The sequence below is a fragment of the Microtus pennsylvanicus genome, chromosome 18 (assembly GCF_037038515.1).
Source record: "Microtus pennsylvanicus isolate mMicPen1 chromosome 18, mMicPen1.hap1, whole genome shotgun sequence".
NCBI classification, from domain to species: domain Eukaryota; kingdom Metazoa; phylum Chordata; class Mammalia; order Rodentia; family Cricetidae; genus Microtus; species Microtus pennsylvanicus.
Window position 1 is genome coordinate 36,691,006 of NC_134596.1, and position 23,011 is coordinate 36,714,016.

General features: G+C 43.1%; 1 protein-coding gene across 3 annotated transcripts; it reads left to right on the top strand.

The window, feature by feature from the left end:
• Window positions 1-2,953: 2,953 nt before the first annotated feature.
• Window positions 2,954-22,883, top strand: Hikeshi (heat shock protein nuclear import factor hikeshi). 3 transcript variants are annotated; one of them, XM_075952718.1, is made up of 5 exons: window positions 2,954-3,188; window positions 7,810-8,047; window positions 19,035-19,186; window positions 21,363-21,481; window positions 22,574-22,883. In XM_075952718.1, the coding sequence occupies exons 1-5, from the start codon at window positions 3,159-3,161 to the stop codon at window positions 22,626-22,628; spliced, it is 594 nt and encodes a 197-aa protein (XP_075808833.1). In that variant the 5' UTR covers window positions 2,954-3,158; the 3' UTR covers window positions 22,629-22,883. The 3 variants fall into 3 exon arrangements, with proteins under 3 accessions (XP_075808833.1, XP_075808834.1, XP_075808835.1); XM_075952719.1 differs by having other exon boundaries at window positions 3,014-3,188; window positions 21,423-21,481; window positions 22,574-22,763; XM_075952720.1 differs by lacking the exon at window positions 7,810-8,047 and having other exon boundaries at window positions 3,066-3,188; window positions 22,574-22,763.
• Window positions 22,884-23,011: the final 128 nt, after the last annotated feature.

Consider the following 23,011-nt stretch of genomic DNA (forward strand, 5'->3'; position numbering starts at 1 on the left):
AGATCCGCCTGCCTCTGCCTCCTGAGTGCTGGGATTAAAGGCGTGCTCCACCACCGCCCGGCAGGTTCAGTTCTTAAGCACCCTCGTGTGGCTCCGGTCCTGGTGAACCCAGTGTTCTCTTTTGGCCTCTGAAGGCTACAGGCATGAAAAGTGGTCCATAGACATACACATGTGGGCAAAGCACCCATACACACATGGCTACTGAAACTTTGTCTTCCATACTCGAGCTAAGTGTCGAGCCTGATGGCCTGAGCTCAATCCTGGGGACGTTTACAGTGGAGAGAGCAGCTGAAGGCCGTTCTCTTACCTCTGCTCACACACACAATATACACTTTTTTTTTTTTAAAGAATTCAGTTGCAGGGGCTGGAGAGATGACTCAGTTGTTAAGAGCACTGCCTGCTCTTCCAAAAGTCCTGAGTTCAATTCCCAGCAACCACATGGTGGCTCTCAACCATCTGTAATGAGATCTGGTGCTTTCTTCTGGCCTGCAGGCATACATGCACACAGAATACTGTACACATAAATCTTCAAAAAAAGAAAATTCAAAAAAAAAATTCAGTTGCAATAGGACATTTTAAAAAAGATTTATTATGTATACAACATTCTGTCTCCATGTATGCCCACACACCCATACTGAACTCATGAAAATCTTAAGTGTTATTTTGTGAACTGTACATGTTTGTTCTTACCAGTACAGTAGACACGCTCCACAGAAGTAACTCAAGGGTGATCACAGTCTACACTAGTGAAACATGCTGTTATCTTTCTGTTTTTAACCGAAAGCACGGCCTCCTGGGACTGTTGGCACTCCTGTCTACCCTGTTGTACATGTCACTTGTCTCCCAGTGGCACTGAATTCTACATTATGAGTCCACTGACATTTCTGGGGGGTGGGGGCGCGGTCTGGTAGTGTCATATCCTGATGGGGGGCAGAAAACAGTTGTTATCTCCGGTCCCATTGATAGGGACGGCAGTGTTAAACAAGACATAGACCCTTTCTGAGGAATCGGGAGGCACACACAGGTGAGACCTTGACAGGTAAGTCACAGAACTCATAAAGGCACAATGCTCTTTTCTCTTGGCGTACTGTACTGCTCTGTTAAACTGCAAGTTCATGCAGCTGCACACAACACAAAGGAGCCCAAAAGGCTAAAAGGGAAGTGTTGTGGGATATTACTTTAAGTAGGCAAAGATGTGTTACACTTTACATTTCTGCTGCGGAATATTACAGAGTAAAGGTGTGCTACTTTTGTTTATGTTGCATCTCTTTAACTATGTAACGATGAGTTGCATTTGTTTCTCCTTGCCTCCCTAAGGCACGTGATTGGTCTAATAGAAAGCTGAATGGCCAATAGCTAGGCAGGAGAGACCCGGCTGGTGGGCAGAAAATAAGTAGGAGCAGAAATCTAAGAACTAGGGAAGAACCAGAAAGAAGAAAATGAGGAGAAAGAGAGGCACACGCCCCGGGGCCAGAAGCAAGGCAGCTGTGAGCCAGACCTGGGAGGGAGAGAGCAGGAAAGTAAGAGATGAGGAAACAAGGGTAAAGAGCCCCGAGGCGAAACGTAGGCAGGAAGATTTATTATAGGCTATAGGTGAGGGGCGCTGATGTGTCTGGGACTTGGGCAGCTGGCAACTTCAGGGAAAGAAGTTGCAATAGTGCCGAGAATTCATAACTTGGCTTTTTGGCACTACCTTTCCTTTGTTCTAAGTCTCTGAGTGGGCGGTGTTTGCAAAGAGACAGGAATAGGGTTTCCCAGGCCAAGTAGAGGAGAGCTGGAGGCTCCAACCTAACAGTTAATCCTTGACGCTACTTCTTTCAGATATTGTTCTGTGTTTCCCATGAGCCTTTTTTATGGAAATGCATGATTAAAAAAAGCTATTTAAGCCAAGTATGGATGGTATTGTGTGTTTGTAATTCCAGCATTTAGGAAGTGGAGGAAGGACAATCAGGAGTTCAGGATCATCTTGGCTACACAGCAAGTTCCAGGCCAGCTAAGACTACACAAAACCTGATTTAAAAAAAAGGGGGAGGGAATTTTACAATAAAATTCCCACCAATTACGCACCACCAAACGCTATTCTCAGTGGCAGTCATCAGTTAAATTACCACTTAATCCTCACAAAACCCCTGAAAGAGGTAAGTATCTCATTTTGTAAAAGAGCAGCTGAAGAAGCTGGTATACAGCTTGTCCACAGTTGTACAAGGGGGAAAAAGTGAAGCTGGAAAGTGCCACAAGGAATATACGCAAGAAAAGAACACAACCGCTTGTTAGAATTAGTATTTCTGATCCTTCTTGGCGGGGAGACCGTGCCATTAAAAAACCGAGACAAAAGCACGCAGCGCTGGAGAGAGGGCTCAGCAGTTAAAGGCAGAGGGCCCGAGGTTCAGTTCCCAGCACACACAAGGCGGTTCACAACTTCACAACTGTCTGAACGTTAGTTCAGGGATCCGACGCCTTCACACATATTATCTTCAGGCGAAACACGAGTGCACATGAAATAAAAATAAATCATATAAAAAATACAGAAGAATTTCTGAGATAGTATTTGGCAGAAAGAACACAGGAATTGGATGACGCTCCCAAATTCACACCTTTGTCAAGTTTCAGAGCTGGTCTCGCTGAACTTCAATTTTCCTGACGTATAAATCGGAGATAATATTTAATTCATAGGGCTTTTGTAGGAAAGAGGCTGAATGAAGAGATTCTGGTAAAGGCGCACTGATACGCCTAAAATGTTACACAAACCTCAGAAACGTCTTCATTTAGCATGGCACTTGGAGATTTTGATTCACGCAAGCCCCGAAAACTCGAACTAACATTCAAATTCTGCGGACTCGCCTCCCCGGAGGTCGGCGCACGGCACTCTGGGATTTGTAGTCTCAGTGAGCCGCCGGCTCCTCCTTATTCCCTTAGAAGGAGGAAATGGGTGCTGCAAGACCCGGAAGTAGTCGTCCCCGAGCGGCGTGCAGGTTAGGGTGGGAGGGTCAGAGGTCGCCGGGCCAGAATGCGTTCCTGTGTTGCTATGTAGTGGAGGGGCACGTGCCCTCCTGCAAATTCCGGAAGGTTCTCGAGTTCAATTGGGACAGTGGCTGCGGAATTCCTGGTCTCCGGCCTGAGGTGCCCGCTGGCCGAGCAGAGGCGTCGCAGGCGCTGCCATGTTTGGCTGCCTGGTGGCGGGGAGGCTGGTGAGGATGGCTCGGGTGGTGGCACGAAGGGGTCGGCGGCTGAGCCGCGTGATGGCACGGTGCACGGTGCCAGGGACGCGGGGAAACCCGCTCGTTGCCCCCCCCCCCCTGTTTTTTTGGTCTGGGCGTGTGCGATGGGCAGTGGGACGCTTGCCCAACTCGTACGCCTTTGAATAGTTGTCAGAATATTATTGCCTATCATTGAGTGCGCATTTTGTTCTACTTACCGGGCTGCGTGCTGTAATTGATCGGTATTTCAGCCTTCTGCGTGGCGTTTATTTTGACATTTCGCCGTAGCCGTGGTTCACTCCAGCGCTACTCATTCTCTCTTGGCAGTTCAGGAACTTAACGCTCAATAGAAAGTGTCCGTACTCGCTTCAATGGATAATGTCATTTAGAAGGAAAGCTGAGATTTGTAATCTAAAGCTAAGCGTTTTTCCAGAGATTTTCTTAAATTGCCCGGGCAATGAGTTTCTGTCGGGTGTATTTGGAAGGCCCCCTTTTTGAAGTTTACTGACCATGTTTGAAATTTTCCACCCTCTCTCAAATTATGTTTAAAATAGTTGGAAGTTGACTAGGAGAAATGATTGGAATTTAAGTGTGAGCCTTAACCGTGATAATTGGAGAAGGATTCCAGTGAAGTGCTTCCTTATCAGTCAGAGGATGCACTTGCTTTTCCAGAGCGTTAGAATGAAATGAAATGAGTGCCTGGAATTATTGGGGGAAGAACCCAGAGTAAATCTGGCTTGTTAGAAACCGTCGGTATTTCCTTCTTGAGACTTGACTCCTTGACCTTCAGAATTCTGGTTCTTTGCTTTGTTTATCCCTGCTTTGTTAAATTTTGCAGCCTCTTTGTTAAACTGTGCTTCACGGATAGCAAGTAGGCAAGCTCTTGACTGCTTAGTCTTACCAGCTTTTGAGAGTGTATTCTGTACAGGCGGCTTTTAGGAAACCACGTGGTTCCGAATAACCAGGGACTGCTAGCTTTAGAAGGCTTGTTTTCTGTCTCCATCTAATGCGAGGCCCCTGTGGAGGTGGGGGAGCGGTAACACTGATGATCTCCTTTTGGGGAATGTCCCTGCTCTGGAATTGGAATACGAAAGAAACAATTTGAGATGAGTGTGTATCTTTTAGATGTCTGTCAATAAGGCCCGGCCTGGTGTCTCACACCTGTAATTCCAGCCATTCAAAAGGCAAGGGAGGAGGGTCACAGTTGCAAGACTGTCTCAAAAAAGAAAAGGGGAGAGAGGGTTGGAACTGGGCAGTTTTGGGGAACCCCTTTAGTCCCAGCAGTGGGAAGCAGAAGCAGGTGGAGCTCTGTGAGTTCCAGGACAGCCAGGGCTACACAGAGAAACCCTGTCTTAAAAACAAGCAAAAAACAGTACAAAAAGGGTGTTGGTGATAGTTTTTTTTTTTTTTCCAGTCCTGACTAGTCTGGAACTCACTCTGTAGACTACCAGGCAGGCTTTTGAACTATGAGCAGCCTGCCTCTGCCTCCCAAAGCGCTGGGGTTGAAGGAGTCTATCTCCACACCCGACTCAGAATTCCTGTTTAATAGCCCCAAGACTGGGTTCAAACCCCAGCACCACACACCACAAAAAAACAAAACAAAAAGTATGTTTTTAGAGAATTAAAAAACAAAATTGTATGTGGAATCTGTGTGTCATGCTGTGGACTAATCTGAAGGGAATTTAGAGTTATCTGTTGTATTTGCCTGATATCAAATGGCTATAATAAATATCCAGTAGGTATTAAGTATTTTTTGGGGGGTGATGTTTGGCTTTAAATTGTGTATCATTAGACATAAATGAAAATGGAGGACAAATAGACATACTGACATCTGAGAAGTTAGGCACATTGTGATCTTGCCAGAAAACCCGCCAATGGAAACTTACAAACCCAATTTTTATTATTTGAGGATTTTTTTTTCCCTTGTTTTCATGAGACAGGGTTTCTCTGTGTAGCCCTAGCTGTGCTGAAAGTTGCTCTATAGAACATTCTAGCCTCAAACTCAGGGTTCCACCTGTCTGTCTCCCTAGCACTGGGTAAAAGCCTTTGTCATCACAACCAGCCTGAGGTTTTTTCTTTAAGGAGCAAAGTGCCCAAGGCAGGGAAGAAGAGAAAGGTTCCCCCACTCCATTTTCGTTTGCTTTAATTAAGGTCAAATATGAAAGTGTCTGGTTGGATATGGGGCACACCCCAGTCAGCATGCCAGCACTTGGGAGATGGAGACAGGGCACCAAGGGATTTGAGGTCAGTCTTGACTGCATAGCTCACTCAAGACCAACTTGGGTCACCTGCATAAGATCCTGTCTGAGGAAGGGAGATTGGAATATGGGTATAGATTTACAGAATATCTCTTGCCTGTGCAGTAAAAGTTGAAACAAATCTTTATTGGTTTTCAAGGCCTGTGAATACTAGAGGTTTCCATGCCTTCCAAGAAATATATGTGCTAAAACTTGATGAAGTTCAATTTCGTGCTATAGGAAGGTTTGGTTTCTATTTTTGCTTTTCATTTTATTTTTTTATGGTGAAAAATTTTAAGTTGGGTGCCGAGCGGTGGTAGCGCACGCCTTTAATCCCAGCATTCGGGAGGCAGAGGCAGGCGGATCTCTGAGTTCAAGGCCAGCCTGGTCTACAAGAGCTAGTTCCAGGACAGGAACCAAAAGCTACAGAGAAACCCTGTCTTGAAAAATCAAAAAAAAAAAAAAAATTTAAGTTGGGTCAGTAAATTTCATAATAGGGAATCAGAGCTTGGCCTTAAACACTCCGACCCAGTTGAGTATAGTGACAGTATCTGTACACCTGACACCTGGGAGGATTCGGGTTGAAGGTCCTCCTCTGCTGTGGGATGAACTTGAGGCTGGTGCACCTGCATGGGGGCCTGGCACTCAGCCTTGACATCTTGGGATTTAGTTTAAGAACTTTACTTTATGGTAGTAATTTGGTTTTTAAGGTTTCTTGTATTGGTAGGGTAGAAAACTATAGAGAAGAAAAAGTAAGCATTTAAGTAACAGCAGCTACTCGGCACAGAAAATCATTTGTATTAGGTATTAAGAATTAAGTATTTGGGTCAGCTGGGTCGTGGTAGCACAGTCTTTAATCCCAGCACTCAGGCAGAGGCAGGCCTGGTGTGCAGAGTGAGTTCCAGGACTATTAGGGCTGTCCAGATAAACCCTCCCTTTATTTATTATTGTAAATAAATAAACAAACAAAGTCAGTGCTTGGTCTTCAGAATAAGTGTAGTGATGCAGATTTGTTCTTTTGATGAATAGCCATTACTATAAAACCAGAAACCTAACAAAACAAAACCTCAGCCTTGTGTAAGCTAAAATACTTCAGTCCTCTCAGAATTGCTGTTTCTCTTTGTGATGCATGTGGATATAGTGTGTAAGAAAAGAATTTTATGTGGAACCAACCTCCACACCACAGGATCTCACGTAGCCCAGGGTGGCTTCCAGCCTGCTATGTAGTGAAGGTTAGCCATGACTTCTCAGGTGGACACGCCACCACACCTAGTTAATCACCAGCTCCTGCTTTTTCCAAACATTGTTTTCTTTAGTCTGAAGATTAAATGGTAGAGGTTAATCTCTGCAGCTAGTTCAACAGGGTTTGGTTCCTGAGGACCTTTGGTTCCAATTTTTTTTTTTAAAAAAAAAATCACTTTTAAAAATCATGCCATTACTTTGTTTCATATGCATTTGTGTTTAAAAGCACATGTATTTTTGAGCCAGGAGAGATCTCAACCCTTCAGGCTGGAGAGTTACTGTGAGTCTCTGAGTTCCAGGCCAGCAGGAGGCGTGTGGGGGATGTACACAAGCCAGGACTAGGCCAGCCAGGGTTGCACAGAAATATCTTGTTCCTAACAAGAAATCATTGTTGATTAATATTCAACTCATGTCTTAACCCCCGTTACACCAGCAGGAAAGCCTTGTAACGGAGTGTGGCAGGACGGACGTTCGTCACAGCACGGGTCCTGCGGCAGGAAGGCATCCCCAGCCTTGTGCGGTTCTTGTAAGGCAGCTCACAGTGTGCTGAGAGTGGATGGCAGGAGAAACCCTACAAGCCTTGACCTTGGGTTATAAATAGATTTTAGTGGCTGAATTTGCTAATCCAGAATCTTAGAATAATTGAGTACCCACTTTAATTACCTGACCGTCTGCCGTTCAGATTGAGGATAAAAGCCTAGGAGTGTTAAAATTGAACACACTTTCATTTTTACAATGTTTTCATGTTTGGGACAGAGTCTCAGGTATCCCAGGCTACCTCAAATTTGCTATGTAGCTGAGAACGACCCCTCAAGTCCTGGGATAACAGGCATGTGTCACCAGGTGCTCATTCTTACAATGTTCTTAAAGCATAGTTACTTGTTTTGTAAGCAAAAATCCATGAGGGAACTTCTGAGAGAATGTAGCAGTATTTTGAAAAGATTATATTCATTAGATGAGCATTTTAAGGCTAAATACGTGATTTTGGATTTTCTGTTTATCTGGTGGTTTTGTGTCAGGATGTTAGCTGACTGAGTGGTGTGACGCAGCGGCTGCTGGTGACAGTTTGTAGCAGCGCTGGAGGTGGACTGAGCGTCACGTTCTCAAACTAAGACTGCTTTCTTGTTTCCTAGGTGCAAACAGCTGCACAGCAAGTGGCAGAGGATAAATTTGTTTTTGACTTGCCTGATTATGAAAATATCAACCATGTTGTGGTTTTTATGCTGGGAACAATCCCATTTCCTGAGGGGATGGGAGGATCTGTCTACTTTTCCTATCCTGACTCCAATGGGGTGCCAGTATGGCAGCTCCTGGGATTTGTCACGAACGGGAAGCCAAGTGCCATCTTCAAAATATCAGGTCTTAAATCTGGTAAGAATAATATTCAAATGGTGTCATAGTTACGCTTTCTTCTAACCAGCATAACATGAAATACAGCTTTTAAGTTCCACCATGTTGTTCTGAGTAACAGTCTATGTGATTCTCATGGTACAGAAACATCTAGAAAGTGGGAAGTGAAAGCTCCCTGGGCACACTGTACTTGTCCTCTGGCCCTGAGGGAAACCACTCTTTACCTGGACGTTTCTGAGTTCCTGAGTATTTTAAGTAAAGGTGGTCTTCCCAGCACCCGCATTTTATAGTATGCATGTTTGTTTTAAATGCAAATAGATAAAAATACAACTGTATAGGAAATAGAGTGGAAATTCTTCCTTCATTAAAAATTTGAACTCTTATGGCTCAGTTGGTAGTGCCTGGCCTCAAGCTCGGAAAAGGTCAGATGTGGTGGTCTGTACTTGTAATTCCAGCAGAGACAGGTGTACCCAGGGGGTTTGCTGGGCAGCCAGCCTAGCCAAACTGGCGAGCTCCAGGCCAGTGAGCAATCTATGACAAACAAGTTGGGCAGACTCAAGGAATAACACAGATGACCTCTGGTCTCTACAGACATGCACTCCCACATGTTTACCTGAATGCATTCATAGTTCCTTGTGTATACACATACCTGTGGATGTGAATATTCACAGCTGTTTCAGTTTTTATGTTGATCTCTCTGGCATTCCTGTCTTGGCTCTGTTAACAATGAGGGACATAATCTTCACTTTACACTTTGGAGTATGTTTGAAGAAGTGTGTGAAGAGCTGTGATTGGCTTGCATTGCTCTCTCTGATGCTCTATTTCTCTGAGTCTAGGCGGAGGTGTGTAAACCTCTTCAGTGTGTCTCTTAGAGAAATACATATGGAGGCCAGCGAAAGCTGATTTCGGCAGCATAGATAACATGTTCACAGACTTAAACAGGTGCCTGCTCCGAGAGTTTAAAGATAACAGTTGAGCTCTTGTCTGCAGTAGTGGCTCAGTGGTTAAGATGCCAACTGCTCTTCCAGAGGACCCCGGTTCAATTCCCAGCACCCACTTGGTAGCTCACAACTGTCTGTAACTCCAGTTCCGGGGACCCGACACCCTAACTAGACATACATGCAGGCAAAACACCAATGCACATAAAATAAAAATAAAACAGAAGAAAAGTAAGATGTAGCTGTGTTTGTAAAATAGTCCTGGGGAGAATGGAGTGGTGAGCTCTAGTTGGTTGGGGAAGTTTCTGGAGGAGACAGTGTTACTGCTCTGGGAAGAGTTTGTCAGGCCTTTGAGACCTATTGGCATTCTTTTCTAGGAATAGACACAATATCTCGGTGGAGGGGTAACAGTTTGAGGATGCGCTATGCTCAGAATGGCACAAGGCAGAAAGAGTACGTGTAAAATAGGTGTGGATCATAGATCGAATGGGTGCTACTAATAGTCAGCAGTTTTTAGTGTGCATCAGGTACCGACCTGTTTGCTGATGCTTTACAAAGGCCATGTGTTAGGAATGCAAACAGAATTGACTTGAGAAAATTGAGTTCTGTGAATACTGAATAAATTGAGTGATTAAGATACGTATACCCGCATAGAAAACACAAGGAAATTTGAGCTGCTATTGTAGTTTCCAGTATTAAATTTTCTGATGTATACAATGTTAGATGAGGTAAATATTCTCATCATCCAGCTTCAAAAATGACCAGTTTATAGATATTAATTTGAATTCTTGTTTACTTCTCTGTTTTGATACAATTAGAAGCAAGAGTCCTAAATCACAACTAATCTATAAATATGTTAGCATCTTCATTGAAAGATAAAATTTAAGAACTTTGTCTATTTGTTTGTCTTGGTTATTCGAGACAGGGTTTCTCTGTGTAGCTTTGGAGCCTATCCCAGAACTTGATCTGTAGACCAGGCTGGCCTCGAACTCAGAGATTTGCCTGCCTCTGCCTCCGAATGGCTGAGATTAAAGGCTAGAAGACACGCACCACCACCACCCGGCTCTGGGTTCAAGGCCAAGGACCACAGTGTTGTCCTGCCCCACAGAGGGCTTCTTCCCACGCCATGTCACTCTCCTTGAGTTCAGGTTGTGGAACTGTGTGCTTGTCCTGTGGGTGGGCTGCCTGGCTTACCTCACCTGTCGATGAGAACTCCCTTCGTGTTCCACACTCTATCCCTTTCCACTTGATGTTCGTTCATTTCTTGGTTTTTCCAGCCCCTTGCCGCCTTCTGAGGATTTCTGAAGTTCTTGCCTCTCTCGCTGACACGGTCGTCCTGGTTCACTAGTTTTTCATTCCCTGCCTGGTGCTGCTCTCTCACCCTGTGGGCCCTACTTCTCCCTTTTACCCGTTCTCTATATATCCTCCCTAGGGTAGGCATCTACTGACCTATTTTCTAATGTCATAAACTAAATGTATTTTCTAGAATTATATAAATGATAGCATATGTATGCACTTTTTGGGTAGGTGACATCTTTAATTGAGGACAGTTAATTTTGGAATCTTCTGTATTATAGTATGTATCACTGGTTCATTTCTCTTGTTGAATTATAAGCTCTCTTAAAAGAATCATACCGTCTGAAGCTAAGCGTGGCGCGTTTCTACTGCGAACCGTTGGATTATTTGTGTATGTTGTGCATTTAGCACATGTTACCCAGACAGCTCACTGCTAGGCAGCACTGCATTGATGTCGGACACACACTGCAGCTTGTTTGTCCCCCTCCTCTTTCCTTTTCACTGTGGAGCCCTGGTTGGCCCGGATCTGACCAGCTAGAACAGATTAGCCCTGGACTCACTGAGATCAACCTGCCTCTGACTCCCAGGACCTGAGAATAATGGTGTGTGCTGCCATGTCAGGCTGTCCATGAACGACTTAGGACCTTTTGGGATATTTCTAGATAATTAGGTCATGAAGTCCATTGCTGAGTAGGTGAAGGCTTTGATCTGAACTCAGTTTCTAGGACCCCGGTGGTAGGAGAGAACTGACTCCACCAAGGTTATCCTCTGACCTTTGACCTCAGCACCTATACTGTGGCACAAGTAAGAATTTTTTTTTCTTTTTAGTTTTTCGAGACAGGGTTTCTCTGTGTAACAGCTCTAGTTGTCCTGGAACTAACTGTAGACCAGCTGGCCTCAAACTCAGAGATCTGCGTGTCTCTGCCTCCCGAGTGCTGGGATTAAAGGCGCGTGCCACCACTTCTCGACTCTCCAAATTCTTGCCAGCCCTTGGTGCTAATTAGTATTTTAGTAGTAGGACCTCACTGTGTTTTTTTTTTAATATTTATTTATTTATTATGTATACAATATTCTGTTTTGCGTGTATGCCTGCAGGCCAGAAGAGGGCACCAGACCTCATTACAGATGGTTGTGAGCCACCATGTGGTTGCTGGGAATTGAACTCAGGACCTTTGGAAGAGCAGGCAGTGCTCTTAACCTCTGAGCCATCTCTCCAGCCCCCCTCATTGTGTTTTTAATACACATTTTTGTAATGTCTAGTGATACTGAGAAATCTTTTCATGTACCTTTTTTTTTTTTGGTCTTCAAAGACAGGGATTTTTTTCTGTCCTGGAAGGTTGCTTTGTACAGCAGGCTGGCCTCTGCCTCTCAAGGGTTGGGATTGAAGGTGTGCGCCCCTACCTGGTTCTTTCATTGCCATTTTGAGGTCAATGAAACTTCCTTGATGAGTGTGCAGATCCTTAGATCTCCCCCCACCATCCCTTCCCTATCCCTCCCCCTACCACCATCCGTCCCCAACCACATCCCTGTCCCCTCTCCTCTCGTTCTCCTTCTTTTCCTTTCCTCCTTAGTCAGGAGAATTTGGCATATACTTTAGGAATATCTTAAACCTGAGACTTTTCTACATCAGCCTCCCAGGTACAGATTAGAGGGTAGTCTGCTACTTCTAGAAGTTACTTTTGAAAGTTCTTTGCATGAGTTCTTTGTCAGATTTATGGCCTGAAAATACCTCCCCTTCCCCGTTTTTGAATACTTTTTTCTGTTTGTGGTATGTTTATTTAATAGAAGTTTACATTTTTGGTATAGTCTGTGTGCATTGTTTTTTATTTCTGTCTAGTACAAAGTCTTTCTCTTTGTAATTCTTGGCGAATAGCTATCTAGTTCCAGCTTAATGTGTTTAAAAGACAGTGAAGACAAATTGTCCTGTCGTTGAGCATATTCACTTGATATTTATTTGGGAGTTCTTTCTGCTTTTTGTTTTAAAAGTAAAATATAGACAGTTGTGGTTGTCCTGAAACTAGATCTGTAGACCAGGCTGTTCTCAAACTCACATGTACCACCACTCACCACTGCCTTGCTGGAAGTAGATATTTTTATAGTGTTTTTAAAACAATAGAACCTTAGTTGGAAAATGGTGGAAAGATCGGATGAATATATATTATAAAAGGGGCTACCAGATTGGCTTATACAAAGGGGCTTGGATACTTACTCTGCCTGTTTTCTACAAAGTTGGAATTTCCACATTTTTTTCAGAGTCCAATAGCAGAGGCTATTCCCTTACTCATTTGCAGAGTGTCCTGGGAGTTTTCCTAGTGGACTACATCTTTAATTTTCTCGAGTCCTTGTTCTGGCCATGATCTTCTATTGTGTAGCTAGCTATCTCATTCACATGAAAGATACTCTGCAGACTCAAAATTTCTTTTCACATATACCTAGTGTATCTCTCAAGTTTTATATTAACATTGACGATTGGTTTTTTTTTCCACTTATTTCTTTAAATACTATGTCTTGAGTTTTGTTTTTTTTGTTTTTGTTTTTCGAGACAGGGTTTCTCTGTGGCTTTGGAGCCTGTCCTGGAACTAGCTCTTGTAGACCAGGCTGGTCTCGAACTCACAGAGATCCGCCTGCCTCTTATGTCTTGAGTTTTGAAAGTAGTATTAATTTTAAGAATCTTCAGAAAATTTGACACTGCTTCCAGCATTCAGAGAGTCAACTGAAAACTGGTTCAAGCCAAACACCTGTTAAAACTTGTAACAGTGCCAGGTGGTAGTGCACGCCTTTAATCCCAGCAGTTGGGAGGCAGAGGCAGGTGGATCTCTGAGTCTGAGGCCAGCCTGTCTACAAAGCGAGTTCCAGGGCAGCCAGGACTATTACACAGAGAAACCCTGTCTCAAAAAACAAAAAACCAAATGTGTAAACAGCTAGGAATGATGAAGTGTTAAGTTTTTGGTTATGACAAATCAGGAATTCGAGCGTGATATTTTTAAAATTCTGATTTAAAATTTTGATTCTGGAAGTAGAAAGCGGCTTTGCCAAAGATAAGCAATCGGAAAAAATAAGTCAATAATGTATGTTTATCCCTATGTGCGTTTGTCTGTCAGAGATGAACGTTTGCAGAGTTCATGTACTGCTTGAAGGGTTTGCTGAAGTCACATGCCATACCGTTCATGCACGCAAAGCCAATCTCAAACCTTCCTTTTCTCTGTAGGTTAACTATTTGTAAAGTGTCTCAAGAGACAAGGAGGAAAAAGGGCAATGCCTCAGTCAGGGAGCATTCCAGTGACATCTGCAGTGGAGAATTATGTGGAGAATGGGAGACAGAAGAGACCAAGATTGGAAGAGCAGGTGGGGGAATAGAACCTTAGGTCAGACGTGAAAACACTTACATAGAGCTTGACAAGGTTTACCTTTTGTGTGCAGCACTTTTAACGTGTGGTTATGCTTGATAAAATAATAAGAAGTAGTTGCTCAGACTGCCTGTGGCATACGAGAAGATGAGTGGAGTAAGTACTGTGGTAGGGTGTTGGACCTGGTTGAGAGGATTGCATTTTGTGTTGCAGGCCTTCAGAGTACCTTACCCTGTAGTTGAGTTTTCCTTATAATGTTTCGACCAAAGCCTGATGATGAGATACAATTAGTTTGAAATTCGAGTTGTTAAAATATCAGTTCTAGAGGCTGGAGAGATGGCTCAGTGGTTAAGAGCCCTCACTGATGTACAGAGAACCTGGGTTCAGTTCCCAGCCCTTCGGGCAGTTCAGTTTGTCTTTAACTAGTTCCAGAGGATCCGAAACTCCGCTCTGGTTTCCATGGGCTTCATGCACACATAGGGTACACACACATACGGGCAGTCACTCACTCATCTAAACATAAATAAATCTTTACAAAAACCTCATTTGCCATTTTTCACACTAGGGATTATGTATATATGTGATATGAATGTGAGACACGCTTTCTATCGCTGAGTTACGTCCCTAACCCTGCGTCAGATTGAAGACTTTGATTTGAAAAAAGAAGTTAAGAAATTACTGGAGAATATAAGAATTGTACAAAGATTCCTTATGTTTTTCCCACATTTATTGTTTTGCCTTTCATCATTATCTAGATAAAAAAGTTCCATTTATTTCTTTGTGTGTGTGTGTTATGCATGTGCATGTGTGCCTTGCCACATTGTGGAGGCTGGGGGTTGCCTCTCTCCTTCCTCTGTGAAGACCCTGGGATTGAACTCAGTTTGTCAGATGTGGAGTCAGGTGCATTTACCTGCTGAGCCTTCACTGGCCCTGCAGACGTTTGCTTTTGTTCTGGAAGCTTTGAGAATGCGTTGTACTTACTGTTCTTTACTCCTGGATGTGTGAGCTTACATTTCATAGGTAGGTCCAGGACATAATCTTGCTGTAGAAATACAGTATAATCAAGTGTAACATCAACGCAAGCACAGTACTCATTTAATTTAATTTGCAGTTTGTTTTAGTTTTGTCATTTTTTTTCCCAAAATGCCTTCTGTAACTGTTCATTGTCCTTCATCTAAGATGCAGGCAGGATCAAGCATCACGTGCATGTGTTGTTACATCTCTCGTCTGCTCTGGAACAGTTGCTTAGCTTTCATACCAGTAACATAGCTGAGGAAGGCTGGAAATTGTCCTGTAAATCTTCATTTGACTTACTTCTCTTTTCTTTCTCCACTCTTTCTCTTCCGCCCTATACCCCACTTTCTTTTCTTCTTTCAATTTTTTGAGACACGGTCTCATTCTGTAGCTCTAGCTGGCCTGGAGCTCCCTTTGTAGACCTGGCTGACCTCCAGCTCATAGACCCACCTGCCTAGTGCCGGAATTAACGGTTGTGCCATCACTGCGTAACTGACAATAAAGTTTTATAATACCCTTTTTGAAACTGTTAGTGAAAAATGTGTGAATGTATTTTCTTTTTCTTTTCTTTCTTTCTTTTTTTTTTTTTTTTTGGTTTTTCAAGAGAGGTTTTCTCTGTAGCTTTGGAACCTGTCCTGTAACTAGCTCTTGTAGATCAGGCTGACCTCAAACTGACAGAGATCTGCCTGCCGAGTGCAGGGATTAAATGTGTGTGCCACCACTGCCTGAAGAAAAATGTATTTTCATGCTGTTTTTCTATTAATAAATATGAATCAGAGATTTTAAATATATATTTCATATATATTAATATATAAAAGATATATATTAATGTATATTAAAATATATCACATGTGTTAATATACTATATATACATATACTTGATTTCAAATCTTTCTTTCCTGCACTGAGAGTGCTGTTGAGATGTTTCATGTAAGTTGCACACATTGTCACATTCAGACATCGCTGTGACAACTGCTTCCCTTTGTCATGAGCATCCTCGCCTCCTTCGGCTGCTGCTGCACATGCAGCATCTCAGACAGTGGACTGGCAGCTTTTTAGTTTTTCTCTTGAGCACTTAGTTAGATGACTTATATTTCATGATTTTATCCTTTTATTGACATCTTTGGAAGAACAGAGGGAATCTTTACATATACAACTTTGGGTGTTCTCCTAGATGCCCACCTTGGTTTTGAGACAGTGTCCTCCACTGGGACCTGGGTCTCACCAGCTAGAGTAGGTTGGCTGGCTGGTGCTGCGGTTATAAGTGTGAACCACCATCCATGACTTTTTATGTGCATACTGGGCTTAAATTCAGGTCCCTGTGGTTGCTAGGCAAGCAGTTGCCCAACTGCGCCGTCTCCTCAAGCCCTTTACTTATATACATTTCTAATAGAGTAGAAGCTTATTTTTATCTTGCAATTACAGAAGTCCAGTGGGTCATTTTTGAAATCTAAGATGTATTTGAGGCTGTGTTTTTATATTGAAGTATCTCATATTCAATATAGAAGTTCAATCAAGAAATTATTTTACTTCAGCTCATCACTCATTTTTAACTATGCTAAAAGAAAAAGGGTTGAAATATAAGAAAGAAGCCGGGCGGTGGTGGCGCACGCCTTTAATCCCAGCACTCAGGAGGCAGAGGCAGGCAGATCTCTGTGAGTGCGAGACCAGCCTGGTCTACAAGAGCTAGTTCCAGGATAGGTCCAAAAAAAAACCCACAGAGAAACCCTGTCTCGAAAAAACCAAATAAAAAGAAAGATGGAGGATTGACGGAATTGTTCACGACAGGTTGGCTAGCTGTTTTGTAAAGGGAGGGGTCCCATAGTAAATGCTTTCTAGACCGCAGGTGGTCTCTGTGGCATACCTATCTTTAAACAACTTTAAACATTTAAGCTGCATTCTTAGGTCCCAGGTCATACAGAAATGGGATGTGAGCCAGATTTACCATTGCACTGACATGTAATCTTCATCGAGCAATTTTCTGTAATGTAGTCTTACTTTTTTATTTATTTATTTTTTGAGACAAAGTCTCTCTCTATGTAGCCCTGGCTGTCCTGGAACTCACTGTATAGTCCATGCTGGCCTCAAACTCACAGAGATCCAGCTACCTCTTCAGCCCACATGCTGGGACTAAAGGCATGTGTCACCACGCCCAGCTTCAGTTAGGCCATCTGTAAAGGAGTGATCTTCATGGCCGCCTTTTATTAAACAGAATCTGGAATTTACACTTTTCAGACTTTGTTCATATGGTGTAAGAAAGAAATGAACAGAAGAAATTTTATAGTTTGACAAATTCAGGGCAAATAAAAGAGAAATGCATTCTAGAAGTTGCTATGGTAGCAGATTCTTAGCTCCTGAGTCTTAGATGATAATCTCCTCAATTGAGTCTCCCCAAGTAAGTATCGACTCTGAGAACCCAAAGGAAATATGGTATTTTACTCAGCCATGAAGAACTTATCACACAGTATTTGATGTGACCATGTGGTGAACATACCTACAGATTCTGAATGTGGGGTTATGTGCAGAGGTAATGGAAGTAAACAAAGGTGAAGAAGCCATTAGGTTGCTATGTGAGTTTCTTGTCCCCTTGAGCAAAGTGATTTAAGGAGGGAAGGGTTAGTCTGCCTGGAAGGCATGGCAGCAGGAGTGAGGAGTCCCATTGTCTCCAGTCAAGAAGAAACGGTGGATGCTTGTGCACAGCCCAGGGCTCCAGCCCACTGAATAATCCTCCGCATTCAGGGTGGGTGCCCTGTTAGCTTTAAACATTTTCAGTTTGACACAGCCGGCAGTCATCCGAGAGGCCTCTCAGCTGTTAAACTTCTGGATCAGGTGAGGCTGGACATGTCTGAGGGATTGTGTTGGTCCAATTCCCGAGGCCTGTGGTCCTTGGCTGTGTGAGTGTGAGCCTGAGATCAGTCAGTAAGCAGTGTTTTCCGTGCTTTCTGTTTCCAGCTCCATTTTGAGTTCCCGCCCTAACATCCCTTAATGCTGGACTGTAACCTAAAAGTGTAAGCCAGATTTTCCTTTCCTTCCCTAGGTGGCTTTTGATCAGAGTGTTTTTCATGGTAACAGGAAGGAAACTTGAATCATGGGTTTGCCCATTTAGTTAGGCCGGTCTAGGTAATCCCTCATAGTGGGCATGATTGTCGTCTTAGGCCAGTCTAGGTAATCCCTCTCAGCATGCATGCTTGTTGTCTCTTGGTCCTGTCAAGTTGACAGTCAGGGGAGCTCTTGTAAATTTGTCATTCTTGAAGAGTTATTTTTTTTTATTTATTATGTATTCAGTATTCTGCCTGCATGTATCCCTGCAGGCCAGAAAAGGGCACCAAATCTTATTACAGATGGTTGTGAGCACATGTAGTTGCTGGAATTGAACTCAGGACCTCTGGGAGAGCAGACAAAGCTCTTAACCACTGAGCCATCTCTCCAGCCCCTAATTTTATTTTTTATGTTTAGGTTTTATCGTGTGTATGCCATAGCATGTCAGAGGACAACTCGGAGCTTCATTGTTCTTTTATTTTGGGGAGTCTGTAGCTAGAACTCAGGTGTTCTTGGTTCACCCTCTGAACTGTCTTGCTTCTCTTAATTGATTTTTATGTATTTATTTATTGTCTGTTGGTGTGAGTCCTCCACAGGGTACATTTGGAGGTCGGAGGACAACTTGAAGGGGTTGGGTTCCAGAGATCAAGCTCAGATCTCCAGTCCTGGAGGCAAGCACCTTTACCCCCTGAGCCATCTCACTCACCCATAGTTGACCATTCTTTTTTTTTTTTTTTTTTTTTTTTTTGGTTTTTCGAGACAGGGTTTCTCTGTGGTTTTGGAGCCTGTCCTGGAACTAGCTCTTGTAGACCAGGCTGGTCTCGAACTCCCAGAGATCCACCTGCCTCTGCCTCCCGAGTGCTGGGATTAAAGGCGTGCGCCACCACCGCCCGGCTTTGACCATTCTTAATAAAGTTTACAGATGAAAAGTGAGAGTGTCTTTCATATTATGGCTAGAGAAGATGATCTTCAGCCAGTTCTGAGCCTCCGAAGGTTCCAGAGTTTCAAGCTTTGAAGCGTGCACTTGGTGGTGTCGTGCAGAAAAAGAAGAGGGTGTGGCCATGGACAGCTGCTCAGAGACCTGGTTTATATCTATTACTCTATGTGGCTGGGGAGACGTGTTTGAGCGAGGGGGGCGGGGTTCATACTGAAGTCCAGCTGGCCTGAGTTTCCTTTCTGATGAGCTTCATGAGTAGAGTTACAGTGAGCAGGCCTTCAGGTCCACAGCCGCTGTCACAGAACAGGGCCACTGAAGTGAGACATGAGACATCCCAGTTAGCAGAATCACAAAGGAAAACTTAATATTTTCACCATGTTCAATCAGGGAACATCCTCACGTTAGTCTGAAATCTAGCACCTGTGAATGTCTTCCAGGCGAAGGAAGCCAGCACCCATTTGGAGCCATGAATATTGTGCGGACCCCATCTGTGGCTCAGATCGGCATTTCAGTGGAGCTGTTGGACAGTCTGGCTCAGCAGACTCCTGTGGGCAGCGCTGCTGTGTCCTCAGTTGACTCCTTCACGCAGGTAGAGCACAGAGGCGTTTCTCCTTTTTCTGCCTTCTCCCCCGTTACGGTGTCGTGACAAATTGTTTGTCTTCATGGTATTTAAGATAGTGTCCGGGTATATTGTACTTTGTGAAGTACCCAAAGCTGGGTAACATGTCTGTGGTGGTGCATTCCTCCTTGTGGAAGCATACTTGAGAGCTGGTGTCTTAGCAGATTTCAAGTATCTTTTCAGTGGGTAATCTTCCGTTGTACATAACTTTGTACGCTTTGACCAACACCTCCTGTCTCCCCTAGCCCTCCACAGCCACCATTCTCCTATCTGCTTCCGTGAGTTCATAAGCTTTTTCAGCTTTTAAATAAAGCACTTGTACTTTTATTGAACATTTGATTTTGGAGTATTTTAAATACATGAAGCACAGAGAATAAGTTAGGTACTTATTTTTATTACGTACTTATTCAGTGTCAAGCATTTTTAAAGTACAAATAGATACAAAAAAGTAGGCAAAATAAAGTAACACCTGACCTTGTAGACTTCTAAGCCTCCTACTCCCCAATTTGTTACATTCTCTTATCTACTAATTTTTGTGTTTCTCCCTTCTCTTTTGCATATATTTTTGTTTCCAGTTCTAATTTGAGCCCAGAGTCTGCAAGTATAAATGATACTACTGTGATATTCTCCTGGAGCCATTCCTTTTCACATTCTCTCTTTTTCCCTTTTTTGAGACGGAGATTCTACATGTAGTCCTGCTTGTCCTGGATCTAGCTCAGGCTGGCCTTGAACTCACAGAGATCCACTTGCCTCTGCCTCCTGAGTGCTGGGATAAAAGGTGTGCCCCATCGCCACCCGGCTTTGCTTTTTCCTTTCTTAAAAAAATTTTTTTTTCCCTATGGTGAACTGGTTATTTGGGCTTCTTATGTAATCTCTTTGGATTCTTTTCTTTTACAGTTGGTATAGAAGTGCTTTTATTTTTCTTCTGTATTGAATTTCTTTTTTTTTCTCCTGGCCCATTGTTTTACAAATTACCCCCTCCCAGAGTAGTAACACCTTTGTCCTGTATCATGTCACATATGCTCAAGTATGTCTTGGATTCCTTTACTCCAGGTAGTTCTTTTGCCTGCCTCTTTGCACAAAGTTTTGTCTTCTTCTTTTTTTTGTTGTTGTTTTGAGACAAGATCTCACTATGTAGTCCCAACTGGCCTGGAAATCGCTGTATAGACCAGGCTGGCTTTGAACTGCAGAGCTCCACCTTACTGTGCTGCCTGAGTGCTGGGATTAAAGGTGTATGCACCACTGCCTGCCAGTTACATCTTAATGTCTAATGGTACAGGTTCCTTCTCATCATCAGAATAGGCCTATTGTTCCTAATAATTTGTTTTGTTTTTTTTTGAGACAGAGTTTCTCTGTAGCTATGGAGCCTGTCCTGGAACTAGCTCTGTAGACCAGGCTGGCCTCAAACTCACAGAGATCTGCCTGCCTCTGGCTCCTGAGTGCTGGGATTAAAGGCGTGTGCCACCACTGCTTGGCTGTAGCTTTTCTAATGATACTTAAGCTTTTTTTTTTAAGTATTTGTTTATTTATTTTTTATACAAGTGTTCTCTCTGCATGTATTCCTGCATTCCAGAAGAGGCCATCTGATCCCATTGTAGATGGTTGTGAGCCACCATGTGGGTGCTGGGAATTGAACTCGGGACCTCTGGAAGAGCAGTCAGTGCTCTTAATTGCTGAGTTCTCTCTTCAGCTCAGTAGTTAAGCTTTTATAGTTCTGTCAAGACCCAGACCTCATAGAGGTGGTGGTTGGAGGAGAGTGTGTTAGAGGGTGTGCAGACATTGATGTGAAAGTGGTTTGAAGGAAGATTTTCCCTTCATTCCTGCAGACCAAATCACCGCACAATGACCTAAGCCTTCCTCACCAGACTGTCTTAGGTCTTACTCAGTTCCGCTGTGTACTATAAATGCAGAGCCCCTGTCTCTAGCACTGGCTGGCCTGAACTGTGTAGACCAAGTTGGTCTGGAACTGATAGAAATCTGCCTGCCACTGCCTCTTGAGTGCTGAATTAAAAGTATGTGCTACCACACCTGGCTGTCATAGAGCTCATATTCCTTAGAACCAAGTTAATACAGGAATACTCTTAATAAAAGTATTGAGGCCTAAACTTAATATTTAATTCACTAACATCGGTTATTAACTTTTCAGTTCACACAGAAGATGTTGGACAACTTCTACAATTTTGCTTCATCATTTGCTCTCTCTCAGGCCCAGATGACACCCAATCCATCTGAGATGTTCATCCCAGCAAATGTGGTTCTGAAATGGTATCTGACAATTTCAATCTCTAGTAGTAAGGCTTTAGTAACTATATATTGTCTATGACTGTCTTTCATCTTCGAGAGGGAAACATAGTCTTTTATTGTGGATATCAACGTATGTTAATATGTTGATATCAATATTATATGTTCTGTAACGTTCAGATCTGGAATAGTTCATACCCTAAATATCCTGTCACCTATAAGAGTACTTGCTCTTCTGCCAGAGGACCAGGGTTCCAGTTCCCAGTACTCACAACCAACTATGACTCCAGTTTCAGAGGAGCGGATGTCCTCTTCTGGCTCCAGTAGATAACACACACCTGGTACAAATACATGCATACAGGCAGAATGCTTTTACAAGTAAATTAAAAATAACTCAGAAACATTAACAGACAAAACTGAAAGTCAGCATACCAGGCATCGTGTGGCTTGCACTGCACCATGAACATGTGACTGTTATGTTTTTATCTGGCTTCCTATGTTTTGTAGGAATTTCTTTTCACTTTGAATGTCCAGTGGAGAGCTGTTCAGGAAGCTTTATAGGAGGTGGTACTTTGCTCTAGCAAGGGGCCCCAGGGTATACTGGGTTTGTGTTTTTTTGCCCCAATGCGGCTGTGGCTTTGAGCAAACTGCTTCCAGGGATCTGCCATCTGCAGTGATCCCTTTCCTTGACTTTCTAGCATCTGAGCGTCTATCGTCTAATTGCGGAGGTGGGGGTGGTCGCTGCTCTCCGCTGAGAGCTGTCAATCCCATCTCGCCCTTGGTCACTGTTCTTGCTTTTATAGTGATAACTTCCAGAGTTGCTTTCTACTTTTTATTTTGTTTTGTTTTTTGAGACAGGGTTTCCCTGTAGCTTTGGAGCCTGTCCTGGAACTAGCTCAGTAGACCAGGCTAGCCTCGAACTCACAGAAATGAGTTACGGTCAACTCACTCTGTGAGTTCGACGCCAGCCTGGTCTACTTTCTACTTTTTTATTATAGTTTTTTTGAATTTTTTTTATTTTGAAATGACAAAAAATTATTTTTGATAAAAGTTTTTTGGTAAGCTCTGAAATTGTCATGGAAATGTTCTTATATAAATCTGGATTTTCTTTCCTAGGTATGAAAACTTTCAGAGACGACTGGCACAGAACCCTCTCTTTTGGAAAACATAATTTGAATAAAGTAATTTGTCGTGTCATTTAAAAGCATGAAGTCAAAGGGGTCATGAAGTCTACCTTTCAAAACTGCTCAGTGACTATGAAACTTACCCAAAACCCCTATAAACATTAGAAACACCAAACGAGGAAAATGTTCAGTATTGATTACCTTTCCCTCAGAAGTGTGAAATACTTCTTGGAGCAAACGTTTTGTATCGACTGTTATTCATTTCTTAAAATAAAACCTATTCACAGTAGTAGTATCTGAAATGCCATTGCATGTGTAACCTTTTGTTCGTCACACAGTGCTTTGCTAGAGTAGCTGACTTGGTTGGTTGGTTCATTGTAAGGGTCTCGTGTGCCCCAGCATAGCCAGAAGCAAATAATTCACTGTAAAG

Coding starts and splice junctions, on each gene's coding strand:
- Hikeshi (XM_075952718.1), top strand. CDS start 3,159: ATGTTTGGCTGCCTGGTGGCGGGGAGGCTG. Junction 3,189..7,809: donor GCCTGGTGGCGGGGAGGCTG/GTGAGGATGGCT, acceptor CTTGTTTCCTAG/GTGCAAACAGCTGCACAGCA. Junction 21,482..22,573: donor GCAAATGTGGTTCTGAAATG/GTATCTGACAAT, acceptor TTTCTTTCCTAG/GTATGAAAACTTTCAGAGAC.